Source organism: Tigriopus californicus, chromosome 10 (genome assembly GCF_007210705.1).
Source record: "Tigriopus californicus strain San Diego chromosome 10, Tcal_SD_v2.1, whole genome shotgun sequence".
Classification (NCBI taxonomy): Eukaryota; Metazoa; Arthropoda; class Copepoda; order Harpacticoida; family Harpacticidae; genus Tigriopus; species Tigriopus californicus.
Window position 1 is genome coordinate 15,699,008 of NC_081449.1, and position 12,281 is coordinate 15,711,288.

Genomic DNA, 12,281 nt, shown 5'->3' on the forward strand with positions numbered 1-12,281 from the left:
ACCCCGTGGTCGAACAGGGCCTAGATCAGGTGCTACTTTTGAGCTGGTACACGCCTTGGACCGGTCTGCTCAATAAAGTGGAGAGCCTGTTGGGTCTCAAGCCCGCCCTGAGTTCGAGGGTGGCCATCTCGGAGGCGGATTGGACGGCCTGGCAACACTTGAGTGAACTATTGCGCCCGTTGCAAATGAGCCTGGATGCGTTGAGTGCCAAGGACTCGACGTTGCTCTCGGCCGATGGCGTGTGTGTCTTTATGTTGCTGGCCCTGGAGAAGCTGAAAGGGCCCCTGGCCGAGCCCCTCCGACAAGCCATCAAAGACAATGTGACCCAAAGGCGACAGCACGAATTAGTGAGTCTGCTCAAGTATTTGAATAACCCGCGATCCCTCCGACAGGTCGAAAAGTATCCGTTCCAACGCATGCCCATTCGCTCAGTCTTGGAACGGACGGCCTTTCGTCTGGGTTGCCGCCTCTTTCCTGAGCATTACGACGAGTCCGAGGTCCAAGCGCCCGATGCCGCGCCTAGCCCTGCTCCGGACGACCACTTTGATCTGTCATCCGAGTTGCAACGCTCCATCGATATGGCCACCTACTCGGAGTCGCTGAGTCCCACCATGCGCGAGCAGATGAACTCGCTGGAAAGTAGTGGTCAGATCGGCGAGGGCCTCCAGTTGATTCAGCAGGCCCTGTCCACCCTCCCACCTACGTGCTTGCAGATGCGACGCTGTGTGCCGGGCAGCCATCAGAGCGGGTTCGAACATTTCGGTCACGGTCATCCGGCTCGACTTCTGGACGCCTTAATTTTCCTGAAAGGTTATTATGATCAGCGGGGTTGAACGCGAACTCGCCTTCATGTGATCTCAGTCTGGGAACGCGTATGTGCCCATCCATGGTTCGATCCTGGACCAGGGCTGAACTAGAATGAGCATGAACGTATGATGCATGAGCCACGTGTACATTCAATATATTGCCTTAGTCTCGTATCCAAAGAAGAAGTGACCACCTGGTGATTAAAACGGTGGGATTGGCGTTCCTCAGCCGATCATGCCAAAACCCAGGTCTTTGAAAGATAGACGATTAAGAAGTAATACGAGAGGGCGAATTTGAAAGTGTTTCACTGACGTAAAAAAATCTTTATTGCGAGAAAGCCTCATTGGATCCGTTATGTTAACAATATTTTTTGTTAGCATGTATTGAGTCTTGTCCCATTCTTTGATGTTTTAGCGGAAACAATCTTTTTCATAACATATTGCTGAAATCGCACTTTTTCCTTCAGCTATTACCTAGAAAAGGCACATTTTCACCTGCCTTGTGCTGTGTTAGTAGAGTTAAAAGAAATTTAATGGGGCTCACAAGTACTGATGTAATCAATCTGCCGGCGCCTCAAACTTTCAAACCAGTACTGCCAAGTTTGATTCAAGGTGGTTTTTTTAGGTCAAGGGAACGTATATTTTCTGAATAAAAAATCTAGCTTGGATCAAACTTGACAGTACTGGTTTGAAAGTTGGGGGCGCAGGCAGATTGATTACATCAGTACTGATGGGAACAAACAAGGAAAACCAAATTTCAAACTGATTCAAACAAATAAAAACAAGCAAATGATTTCGAATCATTAAATAAAAGCAAACAAATTGCAATAGTGGGTGTTGAAGGAAGAGGGTTTTTTTTACCATCACACTGAGCAGACTTATCATTTTTGGGCTAGAAAACAAATTGTTACCTTAAATTGTAGCTCAAGAACTAATTCAGATCAACTTTGTGTTTAGATTCACTTCTTAGAGACTCTGAAATTTGTTGAGGGATTATGGGGATGTTTAGGCAAGCTCTGGCAGGTTTGTTTATTTGCTGGTACCAGTGTCAGTAAGGCAAGTTTGCAACTTCAAACACGCTTTTGAAAAGCTGACCCTTCTTTCACATTACTATATGAGGAAAGGTCAGCTTTGTTAAAACTAGTTTGAACTGCCAATTTTGCTTCTCTGGCATATGCAGGCAAGTTTGTTTGCTGGTACCAGCGCTTGCCTAAATGTCCAAATGTCCTCTCTGATGGAAATACCTTTTTCAAGAATGTGATAAAATTCAAGGGTGTCTGAAATTCATCAAACCAGATACATAACAGTTGCCCCTAAAAGACACAGTGCAAAGTACCTTACAAAAATCACAGAATAAGTTAAACCACATGGTGAAATGTCACAGAAACTTTAACTTCGTTTTTTTTTCCTTTAGTATCACATATTTCTTTGATTTAAAGTGTACATTTCCTGAACACTAGTTTAAGACTGCCAGTCGCCCTTTCTGACCATCAGACCAAAAATGAGCAGAGCAACAAATGAAGAATTCAGAGGTTGCATGAGGCTATTTTTTTCTTCCGCAAGTTTCTTTCCTGTTTCCAGTTCTATATGCAGAGCCACGGACTTCTAGAGATATGGACTGCAAATGGAAGCAAAAATATCCTATCTCCTAAACTGCTCATCTTATTCCAAATAAGCACTTCATACGACCACAAGATCTGGTTGAATAGATGAACTCAGCCAAGTTTGAGCCCAAACCTATGTTCAGGGAACTCAATAGACATGTTCAAAGTTATGTAATAAACAGTACATAAAATTTGAATTTTCGGCGTGCTCTTGGTCAGCTACATAAGCTTTTGACAACATAACTTTGAAACGATCAACTTTGCATGTAAGTGATATAAAATTGACCTACCGTTGATTGAGGAGATCTATATTTCTTATTTTACTACTTTAATTCGAAAAGTGACCCAGAGTGGCTAAGACCAAGAGCAGGCCGATTTGGCGGGAAGCTTGTTCACAGTCCATATTTCTACAAGTCCGTGGCAGAGCTCAAGATTTACCAAAGGTAGCCGCAATAAAATTGATTGAATTGTGTTATGAAAAGATTAGCTGCAACTGGATATTCCATTCTTTACACTTCCAAAATGCTCCTTCAAGCAATTGTGCAAAATCCCCTTAACAGTTCATGTAACTTGAAGGATTGAATGGAGCAGAACAGAGCTATAAATATCTTACAATTATGAAAAGCTTTGTACTCTCTGGAAATAGGCTGCCATTAGAACATATCCAGTACTCTTTCTTAATGAGTCAAATATTGAAAACAACTTCTTTTGTCCTGGCTTGCTTTTTCTCATGTTCACTAACACTCAAAACTGAAGTTTTGAATGCAAGTGATTATTTCACAAGAATTTAGGAACAACAACATAATAAAATATCAACTTAATTGGTTGGCTTTTAAAGTCATTTTGGTTTAGCAACATTGGACTTTTTAGGAAACAGATCAAATATTTGCAAACAAGCAAATACTCTTGAATTTCAATCAAATAAGAAAAGAAACAAGAACCATGGTAGCTGAGTGGTCTAATGTACCTGGTAGAGGCACAATATGGTTCCCCAGAGGGCATAGGTTTGAATCTCGCCATTGGAAAAAAACAAAGAAACGGCCAATTTCAGCACATCAGTAGTATCAGGTAGTGATGGGATCAAATAAATTTTCGAAATCAAGGTTGCTGAAAAACAAAGCCATTATATCGCCGGGTAAAATGTCAAGTCTGAGCAAACAGCAACCCTGGTTTGGCAAAAGGAAAATCAATGTTACTTTTTGAGGCTAATTAAGGGGTTTCCAACATTCCATCAGTGCTGTCATATGTCATTGAAAATGTAAACTGGCACCCTGGTTGCAACCTCCCGTGATTATTTATTTGGTCCCCATCAGTAGTATCAGGCTTACATTTTAAGCAAGAGAAGTTGATCCTAAATTTCTGATTCAGAAGAATTTCCTTCAACTAAATTTGCTTTTCAAGAGATGGCAACCAAAGTTCAAAAGTTTCTAGTTTTAGCCATTTGGCACTAAATGTGACGACCTGAGCACCCTGGGCTTCTTGGATCTTAAAGGTTGCGCCCGTCAGAGGTTGTTTTTCATGCTTGTATCAAATTCTCTTCTACTAAATAATGACACTTTTGCCTGGTTCTCCCTGATTGGTCCAGAGCTGTCACGTGACAGCAGCTGATCATGGGCAATGAAAACACTTCAAAACAAAAGCGTTGTCCGGAACACTTGCTCTTGACTCATTATAACTTGTATATAAGGCAATCATTTCATTGATCTTCTTGATGACTCTGTGAGTGAATATAACTTTCATCTCTTAGTGGGCTTCACATGGAAAGAGATGGGTAGGCATGCTCTGCCATGGAATGTACAAATAGGATCAAACTATCAGCCAGATAGCTCATTTTACAGACAACCCATCCACCGAACCAATATTCCAATTAGGAAAAGGTTCTACTTGAAGTGTTTTGACAGATATGAGGCCCAACTTTATTCATTGTGAACACAAGGCTAGTTGCAGTGCCATATTGGTGGAGCATCTGCTTTCCAATTTGCGAATCCTGGTTCAAACCTAGGCTAATTGAGTCCAAGCTTCTTTGCAATACTTAAACCACAGCATAAGTTGCTGCCTTATCAGTTTAAAAAAAGGTTGGTCTGGCTTGACCTTAGCCAGACCAACCTTTTTGGCCGGTCTTACTCTAGAGCACGCCGGCTTTTGAGTAATGGTCAACCCTATCTCAAGAGCACAATGATCTGAAAGATTACTAGGTGTCACATGGACATACTGGATCAGATCAGGATCATTGGAAAAGACCAAGTTGAGAATGCTATTCTTTCTAGTGGCTACACCAACATGACTAGCCTGCCTATCAAGCTACTAAATTCTCATCCACAAGCTTCAAATTGCAGCCTATACGAATGCATATCTAGTCATTCACTTCGGAATGATATTTAAATCTGTCAGACGTGCAATCTGGGTTATCATCGTCATTTTGACTAAAATAGATTAGCCTCATGGCAACAGTGCTCTTGATCGATTGTTCTGGCAAAATTCAAGCGCCATTCACACTACAGTGATATTCCTTGACTTTTATCTTTTTGTTTCGCGACAAACTCTTGATCCATAGTTTTGACAGGATGACGCTCCTAAAATATGAATTTTCAGAGTAAACAGGAAACTGGAAAAGGACCTGTAGGTGTTGGCAACAAGGCTGATGATCGTGATGAAATTCCCTTAATCGTTGAATAACTTTGTCATCAAACTTTTGATCAAAATAATGATTGACGCGCTTTCAAAGATAAATTTTTGAATAACGTTATTAACTATTAACCTCTCGCAAACAGTTGATTCTTAGTCCACAACTAACAGATCAAAGAAGCTACCTTTTTCGTTGGTGAAAAACCTCACAAAAAGGTTCGAAGAACCGTCCGTGCTCTCTAGGCCACGGTTACTTACGTCCAATAGAGACGTGTAAAGTACCGGATCGGATTTCAGCTGTGTGAGGTAGTCAGGCTGCGCCACAATCGCGGCAAGGACTACCATGATTTTAGTATATGCAGTGCTTCCAAATTTTCCTTGACAAAAGTGTACGCCATGTTTTGGAAATTGTTCGACAATTATTTTGAACCATTTCAGTTCAACATTCACGTGATAAAGATGACATTACGTCGCAAGTGATAAAAATATGCAGAAAATATGAAAAAAAATTAATGCCAACTTTTTGCCATCAGTACGATGTGTGGTGATACTTCCTTCATGGTAGAACCAGAGGGCGCACTAGTATGAAATCCCAAAGCTTTACTCCTCTCTATGGGACATGCTCATGGGGGTCGTTGTTTACCCCTTTGCACTTGAGCACCCCCTTTTAACTTACGTAGGGTTGGGTCGAAATTTTGGTTGTGGCATGAGTCAAATACAATAGTGTCGAAACAATCGGAGCTGTTATACACAAAAGCAAATGATACTGCTAGAAACGAAATAAAGATATAACTTTGAGCTCCCTTTGACACAGAAGTTTAATTCTTGGTTGAAAATGCGGTTACATTTTTACGTTTGACACATCCCTACACATCCAAAAGATGGCGCTTGGGCGCAAAGGGGTACAAAAAACCAAACAAACTGATCCTGTGATCCAATCCCATTAGCTTTGGTCCTCAGAATGGCACGTTGATTTTGGTGAGAAGGCATTGGACAACATAGCCAAGACATGACTAAGCTTACAGGAGTTGCCAAAGTAAAGGAGACAATAAAAAATTCTTTGGATTTCCCGGGGCCAGTTGAAGGGGGGTTCATGTTGAAGCAATTGGAAGTTGCCATGAGGAAGTTGCGTGATTTCATTCGTATCTTGCGTTCATTATCAGATCTGGCCCGAGAAAAAAAGTTCAGACCTGGCAGCCAAACAGCTCCCCCTATTGGCACACACAACGATGAATAGGCCCTGATGCTGATGGGTAAATTAGTTGGGCAGCATCTTGAATGGGTGGCGTCGGGGGTCAATCACAGGGGCAGGCAAGGCACCTTAGAAATTGCGGTTGCGCACTGATTGGCGTCCACTGTCAAAGAGGACAGTGGTAGAGTGGGTGTTCACATGATTAATCACAGTGCTGCAGTCCACCCAGCACTTTGAGTCTGAGTTCTGGACGAGGACACGGGCGCCCAGGGCAGGCATGGGCAGAGATGCTTGCTGGTCGCGGCGGCAATGGAGAGCTTTGTCAGCCTACTGAGTAGCAACATGTGTGAGATCTGGCGCAGGGCCTGGGACTACCAGCGGCACCAGAGGAGCGGGGGCGGCGTCTGAGGAACAGCCCTGCAGCCAACAGTAGACATCGCCAAGCTGCAAGTTGCAGCCTGAATTTTTTGCCTGTTATCTGACACTTTTGGAGGAGGAGCTTGACCTCACAAATAGTGACCTCTGCCAGCCAATTGAATTCAGGATGATAAGGCAAGGATGTTTCGACAATAATTGAGTGTTGGGCGCAAAATTCTTTGAATTCAATCCAAAATTGGGGTCCACCATCAGCATGGATCGCTTTGGGAGCCCCAAAGAGGTGGATGATAGATTCAAGGAAGTCAATGATGTTCCTGGACGCGGTGGCGCGGAGCTACTTGACAAATGGGTAGCCTGAGAACCTATCCACAAACAAGATGAAATCCCTACCTTCAAAGTTGTACAAGTCTGCACCCAGTTGTTCCATGGGGGCTGTGGCAAAAGACACAACTTTGGGCGCAAGGGGGTTGAGATAGGCAGACAGCCAGACACACCATGCATTGGGAGATGTTTTGCTGGACTTCATTGCAAAATCCTGGCCATAATAGCGGGCGGGCGGCAAGGCGCAGGGCCTTGTTGACGCCTGGGTGTCCATCATGCAGATGTAGCAGAAGCTCGGGGCGGCTGGTCATGGGTGGGACTAGGCGGAACCCATCCAGGACAATAAATTGGTTGCAGATGCTGAGTCTTGGCCACACTGCAAAGATACTGTGGCTGAAATCAGAAGATGGCTGACAACCCTTGCGGATGTTGTGCACAGTGGCAACATAGTCGCAATTGGCTGTGGCAGCGGCGGCCAATGTGGTCAATTTTCTCATAGAATTTGTTGCATCCTAGTAGAAAAAATGGGCATTTTCTCATAGCCCACTGGCAGGCCAAGGCTTGCAACTCAATGACGGAATAGTTGGCCTGGGCCACAGTGAGGCTACATGATCCACAATGAATGAGCTGAGGCAAACCAGTCTGGGCTTCATACTGATTAATGGCATAGCTCAAGCCAAGGCGGCTAGCATTGTCTCCAGATGCAGGTCAAAAGCATGGACAACGGCCTCCAAGGTCATCATGGTCTTGAGTAGGGTAAACTCACGGTCGTGCTCATCCAATCAGAGGAAGGCGTTGTCCTTCTTGAGAAGGGCCTGGATGGGGGGCGTGGCCTGGGCAATGTCTGGGGCAAGCATGGCAAACTGGTTCACCAACCCGAGGAGGGAGCAAACCTCAAACACATTGGTTGAAGCTGGGAAGTTGCTCAATGCTTAGACGTGAACAGGATTGGGTCGGACACCGTCACCTGCGATGATGTGCCAAGCAAATGCTCACTTGCAATGAGGAACTTCTTTTTTGAAAGCTTAAAATTGACCCCACAAGCACGTTGGAGGACAACCCTGGCTCAGTAGCACGCCTGCACCCAAGACATTGCTTGGGCAAGCATGCCATCAACTATCTTAAGCAGGAATGCAAGGTCAATGAAGACAGGGTCGGTCTTGATGATGAATGCGTCACCAGCGTTCAAGACACCCATGGGCATGCGGGTGTAGGGGAATCTTCCCTGTTCTGTAATAAATGTAGTCAAGTCTGAGCTGGCATCATCAATTGGGACTTGAAAAAATCTGTGAATGGTATCAAAATAGGACAAAGTGGGCATGGGAGGTCCACTATGTTGGGTAGGTGACTGGGTCAATGATGGGCTACTTGCCTTTCTTGAGGTTCCTGAGCATCTGGAGTGCATCCTCCCGGTAGTGGATCAGCACTGCTCTGGTTGTGGCTGCTTGTTCTGGTCTAATGTCAACGTCATTGCGCAACATGATTGTGGCCGGCAAGACCCGCATGGGCCAGGCGTCAGGCAGAAGCTCGTCCACCTAGACATTGCCAAAGTCATAATGGCCTCCATGGTATCAGCAGGGTAATTCTTGGGTTCTGTCTCACAGACTTCTCCACGACCTTGGAATTGGCTGATCTCAGTGTCAATGAGGTTGGACTTGGCGGCCGTGGCCGTCATGTCAAAGGGTTTGTCTGACTGGGTGGGGTTGGGATGGGCAGTCGCCACTTGGGTGGGAAGGGGCGTTACGGGAGTGGCTGACTCAATCCGCCTGGGATAGAAGGCTGTGACCAATCCAAGCTCAATGCAATCCTTGAAACTTTTAGAGACTATTGCAGAGATCTTGACTGAGGCCCCCTAATAAAATATTCGCACGTCGACTGTGCCATCACACAACATGGGCGTGTTGNTGACTGGGTGGGGTTGGGATGGGCAGTCGCCACTTGGGTGGGAAGGGGCGTTACGGGAGTGGCTGACTCAATCCTCCTGGGATAGAAGGCTGTGACCAATCCAAGCTCAATGCAATCCTTGAAACTTTTAGAGACTATTGCAGAGATCTTGAGTGAGGCTCCCTAATAAAATATTCGCACGTTGACCGCGCCATCACACAAGATGGGCGTGTTGTTGCAGGTGCTGATGACAAGATTGTGGGCAATGACGTGGAAGCCAGCCTGCTGCACAACATTCCACGCAATACAGCTAACTGTTGCACCCATGTCAGGGGTCACAGGTATGTCAGTAGCTTGCTTTGAGCGCTTATTGTACACCCTCATGACGGGCTGGGGTGCCGGGGATGGCTTGACCCCATAGAGCTTCACAGGACCAATCTTGGCCAAAGGGCTTCCGGCATTGTCTGCATTGTCAGAGGAAAAGTACTGAGGCTTCTTGACGTGCTTGGCCATGCCCTTTTTCTTGGACGCGGTGGTCTGCTTGCTGCCGGCCTGGGCGGTGCCACAGAGCAGCTCACCCTTGTGATTGGTGGTGGAGTGGCCCTTGATGCCGCAGAAAGAGCAGATGATTTTGACTGCTGGGCATTCAGCCGTGGTTGGGTTACCCCGCCCGCAAGCCATGCACTTAGGCCCAGCAATGGCCTTGGAGAAGGCGGTTCTGCGTTGTGAAGCGCCCCTCTGGGCTGCGCCTGAGCCGGCTTTGGCGCCCTTGACCTTGTATCCAACAACCTCAGACTTGACATTTTTATTGACCTTTTTGAATGCTGCAGACGCCATGCCCAAATCAGCCATGGTTGGCTTTCAGAGCTTCAAAAAGTCTCTCTTGAGTTCCATGTCATAAGTCCAAGTGATTGCAAGCTGATCAAGCAATTCTGCCAAGGGGATGCGGTTGATGTCGGCCTGGTCAGCAAGGTCTGCAAGAAGAGTGATGAAGGCGTCCCAGGTTAGTTTGGCTTCTGTTTGCAATCAAAAAGCTCGGCTTGGCAAATGATCAATAGGTATTCCTCATTAAAACGGTCCTGTAATGCGGAAAAACATGTGGCAATGCCAGTGACGGCCAAGACAAGCATGGTGGTCATGGTGGCGCGTCAGAGCTGGGCGTGAAAAAGTACATAATCTGAATTCGGTAGCTGGATTCTTGGACACGGTCGTCTCCTCTCGTCTCGTCTCACCCGTCTCATCACGGTGGTCAAAAAAGCTTATCAGGTATTGAGAGAAATGCGCATATCCATCTCAACAGTCTTCTTCCTTACAAAAACCATAAGAAGTTATTTTGACGTGATTGATTTATTGAAATCTGGCTCAAATTTGTCGCGCATATAGCTATTAGCTAACAAGATTTGCTTGGATATTTCTGTTGGAATTCAAAAAGACTTTTGAACCACTGTGGCAGTCGTCTCAATGGTGAGACGAGAGGGGTAAGCTGATCAACGAAGAATCCAGCTGGTGTTGCTGTGATTGCATGCAGGTAATGATGCCTGAAGAGTAACTGTAGCCTGATAACTAAACAATAAGCAATTAACATTTACCAAGATGCATTTGGTTTGGATCTGGGACGCTTTTCAACTCATTGTTTTGAAACGGAATTGAAGGTTTTAAATTCTGCCACCATGGTGCGCTGACCTCACAGGGGCACTATTACGCGATGGTTGCCTCATTTATAGACAGGGATTCAAACCTGGCTGGTTTCACCCATTCAATTATTTGTCTGACGTAGTTTCATTATCTCTACACTCCTACATTCCTTATGTAATCAATCCGATCTAAAACGGGGGATGTGTACAACAGTGGGTAAGGAAAACGCCCCGTGATCTTCATTTTACGACTCATGGAATTAATCATGGCAATGATGGGTCTATAGCAATTGAATTTTGAACCTTCAATCCTGTTAAAAACAATGAGTTCAAATGCGTCCCATATCCAAACCAAACTCATTAAGATAAAAATGTGTGGTTCTAGGAGATATACATGGCTTTAGCTACCCTTCAGGTACCCTTAAGCGTACTTTGAACTAATCAGATACCACTTAATTGGCTGATTTCTACATTTTTGATTGAAAAACACATAATTAGAATCTGGTATTGTTGTAATTGCAATTTATGATACCTCCAAAGTAATTTCAGTCTTAGAACTACCCCTTAAAGCACACAAATTTACAAAGGTGTGTTTAGTTTGGCTCTGGGACGCATTTAAACTCATTGTTTTGGAACAAAAATGAAGGTTCAAACTTCAACTGCTACGGTGGACTGACCCAAGGAACCCTGAAGCTGGATTCTTCGTTGATCAGCTTACCCCTCTCGTCTCACCATTGAAACAACTGCCACAGTGGTTCAAAAGCCTTTTTGAATTCCAACAGAAATATCCAAGCAAAGCTTGTTAACTAATAGCCATATGCGCGACAAATTTGAGCCAGACTTCAATAAATCAATCACGTCAAAATAACTTCTTATGGTTTTTGTAAGGAATAAGACTGTTGAGATGGATATGAGCAATTCTCTCAATACCTGCTAAGCTTTTTTGACCACTGTGGTGAGACGGGTGAGACGAGACGAGAGGAGAGACAATGTCCAAGAATCCAGCTTGAATTTTACTGGAAGCGACAGCCAAATTTTTGTTTACATGTGAAGAGGCAAAAAGGTCAAGTGGACTTTCAGAGTCTGATTTTGGTACTTTAGTTGCGGAATTGATACCGCAAACTTTGAGGTGGGGATTTTTCAATAAAGTTGCGACACATCTAGTTTTGGGCCTCAACGACTTCGTGTAGAACTTGTTGCATTGTTTGAATTGAGTCTTCGGAGTCATTCCTGACAAGACATAGCGTTTCTTGCATCTTCCGAACAATTCTTTCACAATCTAACTGAGCCTGCTGTTGTTGAATGATAGCTTGCATCCATTCGTTTTCCTCCTTCAGCTTTTGGGCGAGATCTTCGTTTTCCTTCTTCAGCTTTTGGGCGAGATCTTCTTTTTTCTTGTTCTCAGTTCTCTCGAATTCAACTATTTCTTCCAACCGTGCAATCTTAGACTCCGGACTTTCTGACCCCGAAGGCGTGTTCAAAGTGCTTCCGTTCGACGGTGAAGACATTGAAAACTAGTGAAAGAAAGGTATGTCTGAAGGAAGAATGATTTGTTATCATAAAGGCCATTAAGTTCTGTACGTAATAAGCTATATATGGTCTAACGTTATATTTGGTGAGGGAATGAGATCATGTTATGAATTATCGAATAAATCGACGACGTCCTCTTCCTTGTGTTCGGCTATCAAAGAATCAAAGACAACTGCCTGTTCTCAAACGGACTTTTTGAGTCCGATTTTGGTACTTTAGTTGCGTAATTATCAGTTTGTATAACTGCGTTAAGCAGACCCATCATCAAATGGACTTCAGAGTCTGATTTGGTACTTTAGTTGTGTGA

At 44.5% G+C, this 12,281-nt stretch overlaps 1 protein-coding gene across 1 annotated transcript in view; it reads left to right on the forward strand.

The window, feature by feature from the left end:
- The window catches only part of LOC131888961 (uncharacterized), a 2,452-nt gene extending 1,197 nt beyond the window's left edge, over nucleotides 1-1,255 (forward strand). Inside the window, exon 3 of the mRNA XM_059237931.1 lies at nucleotides 30-1,255. Coding sequence (XP_059093914.1) covers nucleotides 30-833 — 804 coding nt within the window. The 3' untranslated portion in view covers nucleotides 834-1,255. The remainder of the gene's footprint in view (nucleotides 1-29) is intronic.
- Nucleotides 1,256-12,281: the final 11,026 nt, after the last annotated feature.